The sequence below is a fragment of the Boleophthalmus pectinirostris genome, unplaced genomic scaffold (genome assembly GCF_026225935.1).
Source record: "Boleophthalmus pectinirostris isolate CB_2022bp ecotype Guang Dong unplaced genomic scaffold, ASM2622593v1 HiC_scaffold_7, whole genome shotgun sequence".
In the NCBI taxonomy this organism is placed as follows: Eukaryota; Metazoa; Chordata; class Actinopteri; order Gobiiformes; family Gobiidae; genus Boleophthalmus; species Boleophthalmus pectinirostris.
In genome coordinates, this window is record NW_026571473.1 from 6,487,832 (window position 1) to 6,506,835 (window position 19,004).

A 19,004-nucleotide genomic window follows, 5' to 3' on the forward strand; every position below is an offset into this window, starting at 1 on the left:
GAGTCACGTGATTGGAGGGTTCATGCATAACAAGGTGTGCGGAAGACTTCGGTGTGAGGATGGTAAGTTTGTGGTTTATTTTTGCTATATTGCACAAAATTGATTCTCGTGAGCTTTAAAGTGTTCATATTACGCTTAGAAAAAAATTAAAATAAAAAATAGATTAAAAATAAAATAAAAATCTACGTCGTAATGTTGTTTCCTCTTCAAAGACGTACATAGAGTTGTGTTTTGTTTCATTCACATGTTTAACTCAAAAATCCTGCGTATTTAGGTTGAGATTTTTTTTTTCAAACAGTAAACAAAAACTCTACCTTGTGATGTCATGTGGTAATACAGGACTCCACTGTGTTTTTAAACTCCATACATCATTTGGACGATTTCAGCCCCGGAATTGCAAATCTCTACTGAACTAAAGGTAAAAGAAAGCTGTTCATTTAAAAACCACTGCTTCCTGACATCACAAAGTGGGACAGAGCTTTGGAGATGTAGACAGATTAATAATAAAATGTTACTCAAACGTGAATGAAACAAAACACAACTCCAGGTCTGTTTATGATGAAGTAACAATATTATAACATGGCTTAAAGCTCACAAGAGTCAACTGTGTGTAATTCAAGACATTTAAGTCATGTTATAATGTTACTTCATCAAAAACAGACCTGGAGTTGTGTTTTGTTTCACATGTTTGTTATTATTCTACATCTCCAAAGCTCAAAATACTCTGCTCCTCCTTAAGTAAACAGCTACTTTTTATTTTTTGTTTAATAGAGATTGGCAATTCCAGATCTGAAATCATCCAAATGATTCCAGTGAAGGTGGATGGAGTTTAAAATCACACTTGAGCACTTCCTGTATTACAGCACAACATCACACGCCCTGTGTTCATGAGCTTTGGGTAATGACCAAAAGGACAAGATCACAGATACAAGTGACTGAAATGAGTTTCCTCTGCAGGGTGGTTGGGCGCCCCTTTAGAGATAGGGTGAGGAGTTTGGAGTAGAGCCGCTGCTCCGCCATGTTGAGAGGAGCAGCTGAGATGGCTCGGGCATCTGTTTTGGATGCCTCTAGGGTGCCTTCCTTGGGAGGTGTTCTGGATACGTCCCACCGGGAGGAGGCCTCGGGGAAAACCTAGGACATGCTGGAGGGACTATGTTTCTGGGCTGGCCTGGGAATGCCTCAGGGTCACTCTGGAGGAGCTGGAGGAAGTGTCTGCGGTGAAGGAAGTCTTGGAGTTCCTGCTTTGACGGCCTCGGATAAGTGGAAGAAAATGGATGGGTCACAAGTTGGAACAGAGCGTTTTCTGTTTGAGAGAAGAACATAGGCCTAAATATGCAAAGTTTGTGTTTAACATGTGTGGATGAAACAAAACACAACTCCAGCTCTGTTTGTGATGAGGAACATAGATCAGAAAATCCTGTAGTATGTAGTAACGATTCTCAAACTGTGGTACGATTACCCCAGATCAAATATTGGTCACTATAGTCAACATTTTTGGTCAGTCCTGGTTTAGAACTGGTTTAGCAAGATTCAAGTCCCTTTTAATTTAGCAAGAGTCTAGTCCCATTTCAGACCAAGATCTCATTTGGACCTTGAATAGTCCTGGTTAAGACCTGGTTCAGATCTGGTGGTGTCCAAACAGCCAAATATTTGCTCAGGTTGTACTTGAAAACCACTGGTCCTTGAGCTGCATTTCAGTCTGCATAAAATCACTTGTTGTGTTTTCCTTTGGCAGTGATGTGGAGTTAGGAGACTATAAAAAGCTTAGTAATAAAGTTGTTTATTTTTTTACTTATTTCACTTTTGTCAATCACAGGAGTAACCGTGACGACCGCCTCCTCTGAACTGTGATTTTTTTTTTTCTTTTGAGGAAGCGCAGATGGAGAGCTCAGAGCCAGGATCATGTGCAAACACAGACAAACTGTAGCTAAACTCTCAATCCTCTCTTTCTCTCGCTCTCTCTCTTTATCTCCTTTCTCTCGCCTTCCTCCACCTCTCCCTCTTTTTATCACACACACTCTGTCTCTCCTTCTCTCTCTTTATCTCCTTTCTCTTACCCTCCTCCACCTCACTCTCTTTCTCTTTTCTCTTTCACGTACACGCACAGTCTCCCTCTCTTCCCCCCTCTCTCTATGTGTCTCTCTCTTTCTCTCTCTCTGTTTTTTCTTTCCTGTTTCTCTCTTTCTCTCACTCTCTCTCTCTCACACATGCACACACAATCTCGCTTTCTCTCTCTTTCTTTCTCTCACTCTCTCTGTCCCCCCCCGCTCCATGCCTCTCCCTCTCTCTTTTGCTCTTTCTCTCTCCCTCTCTCTTTTACTCCCCCTCTCTCTTTTTCTCTCTCTCTCTCTTCCCTATCCCCCTCCTTCTCTCTCTCTCTCTCGCTCTGGCTTTCTCTCTCCCCTCTCTCTTTCCCTCTCTCTCCCTCTCACTGTAGGCTCGTGTGTGTGCGCTTGTGTGTGAGAGCGGTGTTCCAGTCGCCTAGCAACCCTCTGCATGTGTATGTGTGTTTGTGTCGGTGTGTGAGCGTGTGTGTGTGTATGTGTGCGTAAGTGTGTGTGTGTGTGTGTGCTTGTGTGAGCAGAGTGGTGGGAGAGTGAGAAGTGTTCATATCAGTGTGGACCTCAGCATCAGTGACACACACACACACACACAGACTCACTCACTGCTGTTGTGTGTTTCTGATACGGACGGTGAAGTTCTGCACAGGCCCCGTCCTGAAAAATACAAAGATTAAAAAAACAATAATCCCACCATAATATTTATAATTAAAGATGCACTATGGAACCTTTCTGGTGGACGTTCCACTACCTGCTTCTCTCCGCGGATGATTGTTCGACTGGAATATACTGTATATCCATGTAAATGTTTCAAAGTGTGGGTTAACTTTCTCCTTCCGTGGAATCGTGTTGGTGACGTGTAGTTTCCAGAAAGTTACATACTGTGGCTTTAAGTTGTTTCCATTTTCATTTAATTATGAATGAATTAATCATTCTACTGCTTAATATCTGTATAACCCCCACGATAAACAAGGGACCACTGTACTTTCACTTCGCAACCTGTGCACATGGTCTCCCACTTGTCCCGATCGGGATGGAAAATGGAGAATTTCTTGTACAAGTCATTGTTAAATGCACATTTGCATTTCGGCATGTTGCAGACTGACCGACTGTTTGTGTCTGCTCACTCCTTCTGAGCCACAGGGAGTTACGAGAGACGCTCAATTTAATGCCCCCAATGAACGGTAATGAAAACCCAGACATTTGCATCACTTTAAAAAAAAAAAACCTGGACGACCAGGACAGGACACAAAATACGGACATGTTCGGGGAAAAACAAACGTTTGGTCACCCTAGTATAATCATCAAATCAAACTTTATTTATAAAGTGCTATTCAAAGTGTGGGTTAACTTTCTCCTTCCGTGGAATCGTGTAGGTGACGTGTAGTTTCCAGAATGTTACATACTGGGGCTTTAAGTTGTTTCCATTTTCATTTAATTATGAATGAATGGATTAATCATTGCATTTATTTATACAGTGCCTTTCAAGACACCTAAAACACTTTACAGTTCGTCGTTCATTCACTCCAGCTCAGAGTGAGTCAGCTTCAGCAAACTACAAACTTATCGTAGCCAAAGCTGCCCTGGGACAGATTGACAGAAGCGAGGCTGCCGATCTGCCCCATCAGCCCCTCCAACCACCATCACGCACGCTCACACCACTTTCTTAGTAGACAAGGTGAGTGAAGTGTCTTGCCTAAAGGCACAACAACAGTTTTTCTGTGAGTGGCTCCCCCCCATGGCATCTGGAATTCCCAATGTCTCCCATCCAAGTACTGACCAGGCCCGACCTCTGAGCTCCTGAGATCTGACGAGATCAGACTTTGACAAACTGGTATGGACACATTTACACTCATAGTAAACCTGTGTATGTTACTGTTTAATGTAGTAGTAGTAGTAGTAGTAGTAGTAGTAGTAGTAGTAGTAGTAGTAGTAGTAGTAGTAGTAGTAGTAGTAGTAGTAGTAGTAGTAGTAGTAGTAGTAAGTAGTAGTAAGTAGTAGTAGTAGTAGTAGTAGTAGTAGTAGTAGTAGTAGTAGTAGTAGTAGTAGTAGTAGTAGTAGTAGTAGTAGTAGTAGTAGTAGTAGTTCATCTGTACTTAATCATGTACTTAATAGACTGTTATGAACATTTCACAGTAGTAGTAAGTAGTAGTAGTAGTAGTAGTAGTAGTAGTAGTAGTAGTAGTAGTAGTAGTAGTAGTAGTAGTAGTAGTAGTAGTAGTAGTAGTAGTAGTAGTAGTAGTAGTAGTAGTAGTAGTAGTAGTAGTAGTAGTAGTAGTAGTAGTAGTAGTAAGTAGTAGTAGTAGTAGTAGTAGTAGTAGTAGTAGTAGTAGTAGTAGTAGTAGTAGTAGTAGTAAGTAGTAGTAGTAGTAAGTAGTAGTAGTAGTAGTAGTAGTAGTAAGTAGTAGTAGTAGTAGTAGTAGTAGTAGTAAGTAGTAGTAGTAGTAGTTCATCTGTACTTAATCATGTACTTAATAGACTGTTATGAAGATTTCACAGTAGTAGTAGTAGTAGTAGTAGTAGTAGTAGTAGTAGTAGTAGTAGTAGTAGTAGTAGTAGTAGTAGTAGTAAGTAGTAGTAGTAGTAGTAGTAGTAGTAGTAGTAGTAGTAGTAGTAGTAGTAGTAGTAGTAGTAGTAGTAGTAGTAGTAGTAGTAGTAGTAGTAGTAGTAGTAGTAGTAGTAAGTAGTAGTTAGTAGTAGTAGTAGTAGTAGTAGTAGTAGTAGTAGTAGTAGTAAGTAGTAGTAGTAGTAGTAGTAGTTAGTAGTAGTAGTAGTAGTAGTAGTAGTAGTAGTAGTAGTAGTAGTAGTAGTAGTAGTTCATCTGTACTTAATCATGTACTTAATAGACTGTTATGAACATTTCACAGTAGTAGTAGTAAATAGTAGTAGTAGTAGTAGTAGTAGTAGTAAGTAGTAAGTAGTAGTTTAGTAGTAGTAGTAGTAGTAGTAGTAGTAGTAGTAGTTCATCTGTACTTTATCATGTACTTAATAGACTGTTATGAACATTTCACAGTCGTAGTAGTAAATAGTAGTAGTAGTAGTAGTTCATCTGTACTTTATCATGTACTTAATAGACTGTTATGAAGATTTCACATAAAAGACCAAAGGGGTTTAGTCTGAAGTGAAGTCACTTCTAAATCTCTGATCCTGTTTATGAATAATGATGATGAGAACAACAATTTGGACAACACAGAGAAATCTATATACAATAACTGTACTCTTGACTTCAGTTCAGAGGTTCTTTTCAGTGAACTCTATTCCACTTCCTACACCTAAGAAAAAAAAAATCCTTCAAAATCATCATTTATTGTCTCTCTATGTAGTAAGAATATGTCTTTAAATCATTCTACTGCTTAATATCTGTATAACCCCCACGATAAACAAGGGACCACTGCACTCTCACTTCACAACCTGTGCACACAGTCTCCCACTTGTCCCGACCGGGATGGAAAACTGAGAATTTCTTGTACAAGTCATTGTTAAATGTGCATTTGCATTTCGGCATGTTGCAGACTGACCGACTGTTTGTGTCTGCTCACTCCTTCTGAGCCACAGGGAGTTACGAGAGACGCTCAGTTTAATGCCCCCAATGAACGGTAATGAAAACCCAGACATTTGCATCACTTTAAAAAAAAAAACCTGGACGCCCAGGACAGGACACAAAATACGGACATGTTCGGGGAAAAAGGGACGTTTGGTCACCCTAGTATAATCATCAAATCAAACTTTATTTATAAAGTGCTTTTCATGCAAAATGTAACAGAAAGTGCTTTACATTGATTAAAAACAGTCCCACATTTCCCACCACCCACCCACTTACCCAACCCCCACAGCCCCAACCCCACACACCAAACAACCCAGACACACACACACTCACATACGCACAAACATACACAGACACACTCACACACACACTAACATGCTAAAATGCATAAAACCGGACATAGTAAAAGTCATAATGTGAAGTAACTACTGTAGTCACAGCTGCTCTGGGGCAGACTGAAGGAAGTGAGCCTGCCAATGTGTGCCATTGGTCCCTCTGTTTACCACAACTCACTCAGTCACACACACACACACACACACACACACACACACTCCACATTCATACTAGAGAGAAGGTAGGTGTGTCTTGCCTAAAGACACAAAAGTATGGATTAAAGCCACTATTTCTCCAGTCTGTCAGAGTTGTTGACCTGGTTTATGCTTCATAATAATCTCTAATGTAATTACAGGGCCTGTTCACACAAAACAAATACTAGAACACATTTTATATATTTTCTATCATCATGAATAAACAAAAGTGAAATAATCTCAGAAAAATTGGCATGTTTAAATACACCCAAATACTCTTATCGCAGCTCAATTTAACTTTATTTCTAGAGCACTTTAAAAACAACACAATCGACCAAAGTGCTGTACACAAAACACAACAAACAGTGACAAATACAGTGACAGGTAAATATAATACAACACAAATACAGATAGAAGAAATAATGAGTTTTTAGGAGGGACTTAAAACATGCAGTGATGATTCCACAGCCTCGGAGCCACTGCAAACGCCCGATCTGCTCTCTGTTTTCTCCTGGTTCTTGGGGCATGGGACAAAATAACTTTTTAAAGAACTTTTTTGGAGCCAATCTTTAACCAGAGCTGAAGATCAGGCAAAAACTGTAAATCTGGCCCTTCATCTGAACTCATCTTTATTGCATAGCATTAATATTTATTTGCTATCTGTCTATTTTTCTGTCTGTCCAAGTTTACAAAATGAGCTTGACCTCTTCTTACCTGCGTTAAATCTGGTGAACATTTGGTGCTGGCTGTGTGCCGGGAGCTGTGTGTGTGTGTGAAAGGGGCGTGTCTGCGGCAGGTTTAGTCACTCATTACACTGAACTGTTGCACTCGCTCCAAAGGTCAACCTCCAAAACGAAGATGGCGGCCGAGAGGAGCAGGGGAGAGCTTCATCTGTCCACCTGAGCGGCACAGGGGTCGTGACCTGTGCCCACGGCCGATCAGAGCGCGGGGCAGACGGGCAAAGGGCGGAGGTGAGCACGGGTAGAGCTGAGCGAGAAGGAGAACAAAAGAGGTAAGTTTGACATAGTTTGTGCATGTGACAAGGGCAATATACTTCAACAGGATTTCCACAGTAAAGTTATTTTGGACTTTTAAAGATAATTTTAGCAGAAAAAATGTACACTTGGCAACATTTTGTGGTGAAAAATCAAAATATATGCTTATCAGAAGTTCACAGTAGGAAACAACTACATTTAAAGGTCCTATATTACACAAAATGGACTGTTGTGAGCTTGAAGTCATGTTATAATGTTACCTCATCAAAAACAGACCTGGAGTTGTGTTCTATTTCATTCACATATATGAGAAATCCTTTATTATTAGTCTGAAGGGACGTAATAATAACTGAAATATCATGATATTGTATCATCAAAAATCTCTCATTAATATTGTGGGCCATGACACTATATTGAGTCTCAAATCTCTTTGCTTAAATTTATTGTTATGATGCAGCATGAGCTAAAAGAAACAGAGGGAACTACGTAGACCATGATCCTTTGCTCCATTTCAGTCCAGTTTTCATGATGAAATAACTTATTAAGCTCTTTTAAATCTTAACTCTTTAGGTATTTTGTCAAGGTATTTTTAAAGGAAAAAGTAGTATATTTACAATTTTGTTTGCCTCTACAAAACGTTGCAATAAATACCGTACCGTGAGATGCATATTGTGAAAATATCATACAGAGAAATTTGGATATTGCTACATCCTTATTAGTTCATCTGCATCTCCAAAGCTCATTTATTGTCAACTTCTTCACATGTATTAGACATACAAAGGCTCTCTCTCTATGCCATGTGTAGAGAACGACTGGGAGAGCGAGAGGCTGCTTCAAATGAACGCGCTACCATTCAAATCATAACGCCATTCAAGTTTTGCTGCAGCAAACTGTTGCAGTTGTGTGTCCTTTGTGTCTCAGGGCCCGTTTACACTAGTACGTATATAAATCGTTTTTGTTGTGGATGTAGTATTCGTCCACACTAATCCAAATGAAAATGGCTCCGGAGATGGAATGTTTCATCTGAGTATGGATCTGATCCGGCACTGTGTGGACGCCTGAAAACGCTGATACGCCGATGTAGGTCTATGCACCACGAAGTAATTCATCACCAAAACACTAAGAGACTAGCATATATGTCTATTCATATATACAGTCTATGTGTATGGCGTGCAGACTTATAAAAAGTTTAACATGAATCATCTCCAACGTGATAGAAACACAGAACAGACTCACCATCAGCAGAACATCCCTCTGTCACAGAAAGAACTCATATAATCCACTGAGTCGTGTCCTTTAGTCTGACAGAAGTTGAACCACATCAGCGCACAATAGTGAGCTGTTTTTTGAGCGCTCAGTTTATGCAAATGATCCATGTGGTTTTAAGTTTTGTTTCTGTAAAACGTAAACAAATCTGCTCAAAGCTGTGTGGAAAGAGAAGGCTTGCAGACACAGAAAGGAGTCAGTCGTCACTCTGAGCCGCCATGCTCGTCTTCAAATCCAGTGTTATGCTTAAGTAACAACTGAACTTCGTCATCAGTCCATTTACACTTGCCTCTTCCTTGACTCAAAATCAGCTGCTGCAACTTCTGATTTCCTTCTTTTTACCATTCACGTGACACCAGGTGATTTCAGGCGGTTTGTGTTACAGGTGTGGACAGGGAAGGCTTTGATTGCGGACACAGAAACAACGTGTCTGGACGCAGATCGTTTCTGATACGGCGATACAGTGATACGCGGATTCGTTTCAGTGTAAACGGTGTTAGCCTCTTGCCCAATCTCCATGGATACAAGAAAAACGAACAGTTCATTAACAGCTTCAGTTAACAGCAACTTTTTCCCTCTTGTTTAGTTTGAAAGAACGAACAAACGAAAGAAAGAGATTTGCGTGTTAAACTTGTGAATGAAACAAAACACAAATCCAGGTTTGTTTTTGATCAAGAAACAACATTATATCATAAAATAGAGTAACATGGGCCCTTCAAAGTTGCACTATGTAACATTTCAGGTGGAGGTTCTTACACTTGATTGTCTCCATGATGATGCTATCGTTCTGCCAAAAAAAAAAGAGTCACATTGTGTCATCAGACTTTTGTTACAGAGAGGTCAGATCTGTGAGGTTAGGGTTAGGGTGTGCGTACACAGTAGCTGATTTACTACACGTTTATGCCATGGAACATTCTTGGCAAGTTACATCATAGAGCATCTTTATTACAAGAAGCATTTTTATTTGGTAGTAATGAAAGCTACTAATTATTAACTCCATGTAACGTGCCGCTGGACGACTGACCCAGTAACCTAGTGCTGGAGCGTGGTTCCAAAGGTCAAATTAACAAAGTCTAGTCCTGAAATCAGTTTAGATTAGGTGTTCTCAAAATCTCTGCATTGTGTAACTTGGTCGGTCACCTGCTCGGGTCATTGCTCTGTTCCATGGTGTGACATTAAACAAGTTCAACCTTACATTTATTCAGTTACAGGTGGTTTTATAGCTCACAAATACGCAGAAAAACAGGAATTCTGACTGTGAGCGGGTCGTCTCTCCACAGATCTGACCTGTAACTTGCTCCGGTTTGGTCTCCGTGAAGATAGAAAGGTTTAAATTCATGCTGTCATACTAAAAATCATTTGAAAAGTTACACAGTGCACCTTTAACTTATTATTATTTGACTTATTTCATTTCAGTATTCTTTCGTTCACAGGGTCAGGATGATGGGCAGGACCGTATCCAGCAGTGGACTCTGTAGTTTGGAGCTGCGGTCGCTCTGCTCTCTGGCCTCCTCTGCACCTCCCAACAAACTGCACGGACTACATTACCCATCAGGCAGCGGGGGCAGGAAGTACCGCACACAGCACCAGCCGGGTCAAGTGGGACAGGCTCAAGTCAACCAAATCCTCAAGGTACAGGTGATCCACTAATGATAAACAAATACCCTAAAACTTACTTCCACAGTTAACTTTACAAACAAACATTTTTAAAGATATACTATGTAACTTTCTGGTGGAGCGTATGGTATCTACTTGTCTCCATGGAGATATTTTGCTTGTCTTGAAATGGTATATGTTGCGTTATTTCAATTACATGCACTTCTCAAATGTACTTTCTTGTTGTGACTACATTCTTGTTAAGGCTGCTCGATTACAGAAAAAATCATTTTCACGATTATTTTGGTCAATATTGAAATCACGATTATTCAAATTATTATTTTTAGTTACTTGTTTAGTAAAAAACAAAAAAACAAAAAACACATTGTTATTGATAATTTATGCAAAACTTTCAAACTGAAAATAAATATAGACTACAAATATGTAAATATGTAGTTTTGCAATGTATAAAACATAAAATGAATAAAATACACTTTGAATATGAAATAAGGCATAACAAAAACAAAAATGAATCCAAAATAAACTATATATCCGGCTGTTCTACAATCTCTATATTTAAAAAATATAATAGTTTCAGCTCAATTATATGAGTTTGGAGATTGATCGACACACAAATCGAAATCAAAATTAACTTGCACAGCTTTAATTCTTGTTGTGAGTGAGGTCGCCTCTCCACTGATCTGACCTGTAACTCATCCTGATTGGGTAAACTTTCTTGTCTGTAGATACGTTTAATAATGCAATATGTCAGAAATCTCAAGTCTTTGACCTCAAGTCCGAGTCACTGGTCCATAAGTCCAAGTCAAGTCCAAGTCGTCTGCTTTGAGCTTCAAGTCATTTCAAGTCTTTAAACCAAAGTACTAAATATAGCTCAGATTTTTACAATTTATATGACTTTTAAGATAAATTGTACTTAAAAAACATTGTATATTTATATATGAATATTTATAACATGTATAAGAGTTGAGAAATTAGAAATTAATTTAGTTATTTTTTCCTTTTTTTTTCGAGATCTTAGTGTGAATCATTATGGTCAGAAAAGAAAGAATTTAGATTTAAAAGTGCTTCTCAAGTCTTCTCAAGTCACAGTCATCAAGTCCGAGTCAAGTCCCAAGTCACTCACCTTCAAGTCCAAGTCGAGTCCCAAGTCTTAGTCCATTTTATCAAGTCAAGTCTCAAGTCCTAAAAGTCTGACTCAAATCCAAGTCACAACATGCAAGTCCCAACCTCTATATAGTGAAACATTCCTGGCAAACCAATAACATCTCCATGGAGACAAGCAGGTCCAGGAAAGTTACATAGTGCAGCTTTATAAACAAGAACATTTTCATTAAAGGTGTGCTGTGTAACTTTGGTGGTAGGGGCCCGTCAGTTACTTGGAGATGTTATTGCTTTAGTTCCAATATTGCAAAGGCTGCCACTGAACTTTTCGGTCTCTGTAGAAAAAGCAGAAAACAGGCAAATTTACAAGTGAGATCTGTGAAGAGGTGACCCTATTTACAGTCAGAATGCACATTTTTAAAGGCAATAAAAACACCTGAACTGAATAAATGTATCTTATATAAGTTTAATGCCATATTGTGGAAAGGGCAAAAGGAGAAATTCAATTTGTCAACTGGAGGAAAGTTTATTTTGGTTGAATACGTTTCACAGCTCATCCATTCAACCAAAATAAACTTTTGCCCAGTTGACATATTGAATTCTCCTTTTGCCGTGGATTCTATCTGGACGACTGAGGGATTTTACACACATTGTGGAAAATTACAGCCAAAGCAATAGTATCTCCATAGTAACAGGCTCCCAACCTGAAAGTTAAGAAGTGCATCTTTAAATAACAACTTTTTAAACATGTTTAGGCCGTTGAAAGAGAACAGCTCATATTTGTTGTGGTCTTATCTGTATGGTTATAGCTAATGTAGATACTAGGCCACCCATATAGCTGTCTAAATTTATGATTATGTAACTTTTGGAGGGTCATCTGCTTGTTTCTATGGATATGTCACTACTCTGCCTGGAATGTTCCACAGTATGACATTAAACAGCTCTACTATTATTACATTTATTCAATTACAGCTGCTTTTATAGCTCAAAAATACATATAAAAACAGATATTCTCACTCAAAGGGTTCGCCTCTCCACAGATCTGACCTGTATCTTGGTCTGGATAGTCTCCAGTGATGATAGAAAGGTTTAATATCATACTGTGAAACATTCCAGACAAAGCAATAACGTCCCCACTGAGAAAAACATTTGACAGGTCGTCTCCCAGAAATTTGGGGGCCCTAGGTTGACTTGAGTTTGGGCCCCTCACTAGAGTGTACATTACTTTTTTTTTTTTTTTTTTTTTTCTTTAATATGTATTGTCTGTTTTTACCCACTGTTCATGAGACACGCACATCTTTATTTAAATTATGATGGATTGGAAACTTGTTTTATTAGTTTGTTTCGCCTACTAGATAACCAGATCTGAAAGTAATTTAATTTTTTTGCTGGTTCAATTACATTTTTGTTTTCATCTATTACATATGATCATGATTATGCTTTGACACAAACTGTACATTTTGAACTGAAAAATGAAACCACCTCTCACTTATTTTGGACGTGCCCAGACTCTGTGTGTTTTTGGAAAGAATTCATAAAACATATACGAACAAGAATGAGAGCAAGAATTTTATAGGCGAATGATATGTTATCTGAAATGTTTTTCTGTTGCACAAGAGCCCAAAACATTCTTCAAACCTACGCCCTTGAACAAAACGCAACTCTGGGTATGTTTTACAGAAGACATAACATTCTAACATGTCTTAAAGCTCACGAGAATCCATTTTGTGTAATACGAGAGCTTTAATATATTTTTAACCCAAACTCCTTTTCTATGTTGTCTTTAGGCCTATGAATACAGCCACTCATTCCCCAAAGGTTCCGCATCGCACGGCGTCCTGGGTTTCCACAGTAACATGCTGCCCTCCAACCATCCCAGTGAGGACCGCCGCAGCAGCGCCACCTGTCTGCCGGGCCGGGGAGGGGTCATGTTCGGCGTGTTCGATGGACACGCTGGAGCCGCCTGTGCACAAGCTGTGAGCCATAGACTGTTCTACTACATGACTGTGGCCATGCTGCCTTTAAGGTGCATAGGATTTTATCATTATTCCTTGGTTTGGATAGTTCCAGTGGTAAATATTTATTATAGTTTTACACAAGTGAAGTGGCAATTTGTAGAAAAAACCTAAGACCTGTGTCATCAATATGAACAATTCCATCCAAAGTGCAAAGCCAATTTATGTGCAAGAAAGGATTTTGTAGCAGTTTAAACCTTCAGTTATCAAAATAAAGGTGTTGTCATTCATATTTAATTGTCTAGTCATAACTACTGTGTAATTTACAAGTTTTAGCCCTTGTTATCATTATGGTTGCTAGGTAACAGTTGGAATTACTTCTATGTATCTGCTGTGTGTGTCCAACCAGAAATATTATTAGACATTTCATCAATATAAAAATAAATACATAAATAGATAAAACAAGGCAAGATCTTTTTTTGTCAAATCTTAAATAAAAATCTTAAAGTGGTGTGAATAGTGTTTAAAGTCAAATTCCTTGTCCTGTGCTTTTGAAGGACCTTAGGAGAGATGGAGAGTGCAGTGGAGGAGGACAGACCTGCACCCCCCCTCCTGGAGTGGCACAGGCACCCGAGGGACCCCTGTGAGCTGGACTATGGGACCATCCCCGTGGACAGTCTCAGAAACTACTGGCAGGACCGACTGCAGCAGGAAGAGGAGGAGGCTGAGGAGGTACAGGTTATTAAAGAACACTTGTTAAGCTAAATCTTTGTTTACCTTTGCTTTTTTTTTTTTAACCATGCTTAACCATATTATTCCCTCATTAAAAACATACCTGGATGCCCCTAATTGAATCAATATTGGGAGAAAATTAAACAAAACATTGAGGAAACATTTAGAGTAAAGATCCATTTAAATTCTGAATCAGTTTTGGGGCAAATGGACAGATGACATTAAAGGAACAAAAAATATATGTGGCAATATTCTGCTGGTCGCAAGCAAGAAAGCAATAATCAAAAAATGGATGAGTGACAAACTACTGAATTTGGAGGACTGGATTAACATTGTTGAAAACATTTCACAAATAGAAAGACACAAAGATTGGAATATGACAGGTATGAGGAAAGGTGGAAACCATGGAAAGACTTTTTTTTCAATACTATAATAGAGAGATATGTGAAGTGAAAGAACGACGAAGGGGGAAAAAAATTATACATCTTCATATTCATATTCATCCAAATTATACATACAAATTATACATATACAACAATTATACATATACAAAAACATACCTGGAGTGTTTAAGCTTCATTCACACTAGTTTTAGTAACGCTCTGTAGAAAGTCGTTTGCCTCTGAACCTCACAAACACTCCAAACAATTCCCAGGATTGTGATGTCATAGATAGACTTTTTAAGATTTGAGTCTGTAATTCATCTGCAGACATACAGTAATTTAAGATATTTGCTCATAAAAACATGTTCATTACTGCTGCGAGCTTGAATTAACATGTCCACGTTTCTCATTAACTAGTTTAATTGTTTTCACTGTGGTAATTCCCTATGCTGCCAGTAGATTCCAAGCTGCACCAGATCAGCTACTAAGCCTGAATCATTCTTAATAACTATTTGTGTATTATGGATTATATTTGTTTTCATACTAACGCACAACATAAAGAATAGTTAATTGCATTTCTGTGTGTTTTGTTTTGTTTGTTTTCAGGACGAGGAGTCTGTGAGCTCTGGGCTGATCAGTGCCTTCAAACGTCTGGACTTTGACATTTCTGTGGAGGCTCAGGTCCACCTCTCCAGGTCAGAACTTTTACAGTAACATTGTAATCTGTAGCTTTATCTCTGTGGTGAGTTTAATTAAGGTTTCAGAGGATGACTAATATTCTACACCAGTATCGTTACATTCCTAATTTAAATCTCAATGTAAAATAGAAATATTTGTTGTACTCATAGGAAAAAAATACTAAAAATAATATTAGGTAATGTAAAAAAACATTATTTGGATCAGGGTTTTCACTGATAAATCCCACAATAAAATGTGCTTTGAAAACAATACAAAGTGCAGCCCTACTAATGACTCTCCCTCCTCCATCCTGCAGGGGGAGCAGTGGCTGTGGCTCGACCCCTCTACACGTGGCCTTCTCTGGGTGCACAGCCTGCGTCGCCCTGGTCTCTAATGGGACCCTCCATGTGGCTAACCTGGGGGACAGCCGGGCGGTGCTGGGGGTGCAGGAGGCAGATGGGAGCTGGTCCGCCCTCAACTTGACCAACGACCACAATGCGCAGAACCCCGACGAGCTGCAAAGGATCATGGGAGAACACCCACGCTCTGAGAAACGCACCGTGGTCAGACATGACAGACTGCTGGGTCTGCTGCTGCCCTTCAGGTACAACAGAACGACCGACCATCTGTGGATGAGAACAGAGTCCGGCCTCTTATAATAAATGTAAAACCTGTTACACTGTAGGTGCGTTTACCTGTAATGTTGGTCCGTGCCAGGTCAGATCATTTAAAACAGCATTATGGAACTTTATAGAGGCAGCTCCACCACCTGCTTGTCTCCATGGAGATGCTTTGCTTGTAATGTTCCACATTATGGCTTATAACATAATATCTATCTTAATGGAGACAAGCAGGTCAGGTTACAGGTCAGATCTATGGAGTGGAGACCCCATTCACAGTAAAAAAGCATATTTTGTGGCTACAACATTTGTCCATCAGTCACAAGGGCGGAGAATCTGTTCCTGCTCAAACACTGTGTCCTTACGCAAGACACTTTACCCTCCTCACCTCGTATGAATGTGGTGTGTGAGTGTAGGTGGTCAGAGGAGCTGATGGAACAGATTGCCTCACTTCCATCAGTCCTAGGGCAGCTGTGGCTTCAACTGTAACTCACCATCGAGTGTGGAGCGAATGAAAAATGACATTACAAGTGTTATGGATTAATCATATTATTGTTATATTTTTTGCCTAATGTTTGCCACATAAAAAACTAGACTCACACAGATTTGCTCCTCTTTAAAACACTCTCTCTCTCTCTTTCAGGGGTTTTGGAAACATGAGGTTCAAATGGAGTCCTGAGATGCTGAGTCATGTGAACGAGAAAAAACAGGACATGATGTTACCTCCTCACTACCTCACCCCTCCGTACCTCACGGCGGAGCCAGAGGTCACGCAGCACCGGATCTGCCCCAGAGACAAGTTCTTGGTTCTGGCCACAGATGGACTCTGGGAGCTCATGCACCGACAGACTGTGGTCCAACTGGTGGCCCAGCAGCTCACAGGTCAGAACACACACTGGGGCTGGACAAGATTTAAATTTAAAACACAAAACATGCAAGACATGTACAATCCTCCAGCTAAGGCCTGTATGTGTTTGGACTGGACTAAATTTTGTTTCCTCCCTGGGTTGCACTAGAGGCATTGAAGGATGGGTCAAATGCAAACTACCGCACGAGTGTTAAGTATGATGATTTTTAAGACTTAGAGCTTAGATGGGTGAATTTATTTAGAAAAAATATGTTTTACTTTTTTGGGAAGGTCTATGGGAACAAGTTACTGGTTAGATCTATGGAGGTAGGGACAAAGTCATCCAGTCTTTCATTTGACTTAACAACACTGAAAAGAATAGTATTGTCTGTAATAATTCTGTTTGAAGATCCTTGTTGCTTACTTGGAATAGATTATTTTTAATACATTTTCCAGATTAATATCTTTAAGTAATATTACCAAGCCAAGAAAGAAATCGTTTCAAAATAATAAGAGATAAACAAAAACATAATTGGAATTGTTTTTTTTTAGTCACATCTTAAACTATGGTCATGAGCTCTGGGTAATGAGAGGACGAGATCACAGATACAAATGCTCGAAATGAGTTTCCTCCGCAGGGTGGCTTGGCGCTCCCTTAGAGACAGGGTGAGGAGCTCAGTCACATGGGGTAGAGTCCAGAGTAGAGCCGCTGCTCCTCCTCGTGGAGAGGAGCCAGTTGAGGTGGCTCAGGCATCTGTTCTGGATGCCTCTTGGGCATCTCCCTCGGGAGGTGTTCAGGGTATGTCTCACCGGAAGGAGGCCTCGGGGAAGACCCAGGACACGATCGAGGGACTATGTCTCTCGGCTGGCCTGGGAACACCTCGGGGTCCCCCCGGAGAAGCTGGAAGACGTGTCTGGGGTGAAGGAAGTCTGGGAGGTGGGGGCTTAGACTGCTGCCCCTGTGACCCGGCCCCAGATAAGCGGAAGAAAGTGGATGGATGCCTGGGTCTTAGACTAAGCCTGGATATTAAACACATCACCTTGTGATGTCATTAAGTGCTCCTTCAAAAGCCTACATTTGCACTAGATCTTTTCCATTACAAGAGAGAGGGCACGACTGGAATGAGACATGTATACATAACATAACACATAATTCAGATGCTTCGTCAGTTGTAGGATAAAAACAATATTCTTTTACCTTTCACCTGAACGCTTTGTGTGTGTCCAGGCCTGCAGTACCAGCGCCCTCTAGTGCCGGGGGCTGGCATGACTCTGGGGGGGCTGCAGAGGTTGCTGGTGGAGCGAAGGGGGCGTGTCCAGGCGGTTTTGGAGGACCATAACGCGGCCACACATTTACTCCGACATGCTTTAGGGGACGACGGATACGGAGCGGTGGCCCCCAACAGACTGGCCAAGATGCTCAGCCTGCCCCCAGACCTGGCCCGCCGTTACCGTGACGACATCACCATCACTGTCATACTGCTCAATGAACCCGACGTGTGAGGAGCCCACAATGTGAACAAAAGAAGAACTAAAGAAACTGGTTATTAAAGTAGCACTGTGTAACTTTTCTTGAAGACAGTCCACCACATCTCGTCTCCATGGAGATGTTAGCTCTGGGTTTCAGATGATATAACATCACACAACATGCTATACTGCCCTAAAAAGATGTAACTCTCAGAAAAATGACTTCAAAGTTTTTGTTTTGTCCAGACAAAACTATAATAGGTAGAGCTCCCAAAATTTGACAACTACTTGCTTTACTGAAGAAATATTTGTATGTGAAAAATATTGAGCTCAAAATTCACCTTTGACTCTTACTTGCCAGTTCCTGTTCTCTGTCTTTGTATCATGAACCAAAAACAAGGAGTTGTGCAAAGACAAACGGCAGAAACTGACATGATCATTATTTGCTTGATTTTCTCCAGACTTCCATCCATTATAAGAAAAACATCTTACCAAGGTAAAAAAATAAGAATGGACAATCACATGTTTGGGGTTGAATAATGGACTCACTTGATGCTATTGTAAAAAAATGATTTCACTTTTGTTTATTTATAACAGAGAAGATGTTGGACTTTGTGACACTTTTTGTTTCTTGTGCATAGGCCCAGTAATTACAGAGATATGAACCATAAACCAGGCAAACAAATCGACAATAATCACAGTTAAACAGCAAATTCTTTCATCTCCATTTAAAGGATTCTAATGTTTTGAGATCACGTGAACACGACATATTCTTATAATTTATACAGTAAATATCTCTGAGACCCATTTTCCTGAGAGAGCTGAGCCTGTGAGAGGAGTGCCTTTGGAGGTGAAAACAGTCTGTTATGAATATTCAGAGCACCATATGGTCCTGTGATTGTAAATGGGGTGGAAAGAGGGTTTTTATGTTCGTGTCACAAATGGGAGCAATGCTTTGAGCTGCCACCGGGAGCAGCAAACACCACCGGCTTTCACAGGAATGGAGAGAGACAAGGAGTGTAGGATACAATTCCACCATTATAACCCATAATAACATATAAACAACTTTAAAGGGGCACTGTGTAATCTTTCTGCTGAAGAGTTCACCACCTGTTTGTTGTCACAGAGGGCGGCAGTAGCTCAGCTGGCAGAGCTTTCCTCCAATGATTTAAAGGTTAGTGGTTCCTGCTCTCAACATAAACATCATGGGTT

General features: G+C 40.1%; 1 protein-coding gene across 2 annotated transcripts; it reads left to right on the forward strand.

Moving 5' to 3' along the window:
- The first annotated feature begins 7,000 nt into the window (after window positions 1-7,000).
- Window positions 7,001-19,004, forward strand: LOC110167976 (pyruvate dehydrogenase [acetyl-transferring]-phosphatase 1, mitochondrial-like). 2 transcript variants are annotated; one of them, XM_055164853.1, is made up of 9 exons: window positions 7,001-7,143; window positions 9,673-9,719; window positions 9,826-10,024; window positions 12,898-13,136; window positions 13,623-13,797; window positions 14,787-14,875; window positions 15,175-15,462; window positions 16,122-16,360; window positions 17,554-19,004. In XM_055164853.1, exons 3-9 carry the CDS (start codon window positions 9,833-9,835, stop codon window positions 17,826-17,828), a joined length of 1,497 nt encoding a protein of 498 aa, XP_055020828.1. In that variant the 5' UTR covers window positions 7,001-7,143; window positions 9,673-9,719; window positions 9,826-9,832; the 3' UTR covers window positions 17,829-19,004. The 2 variants fall into 2 exon arrangements, with proteins under 2 accessions (XP_055020828.1, XP_055020827.1); XM_055164852.1 differs by lacking the exon at window positions 9,673-9,719.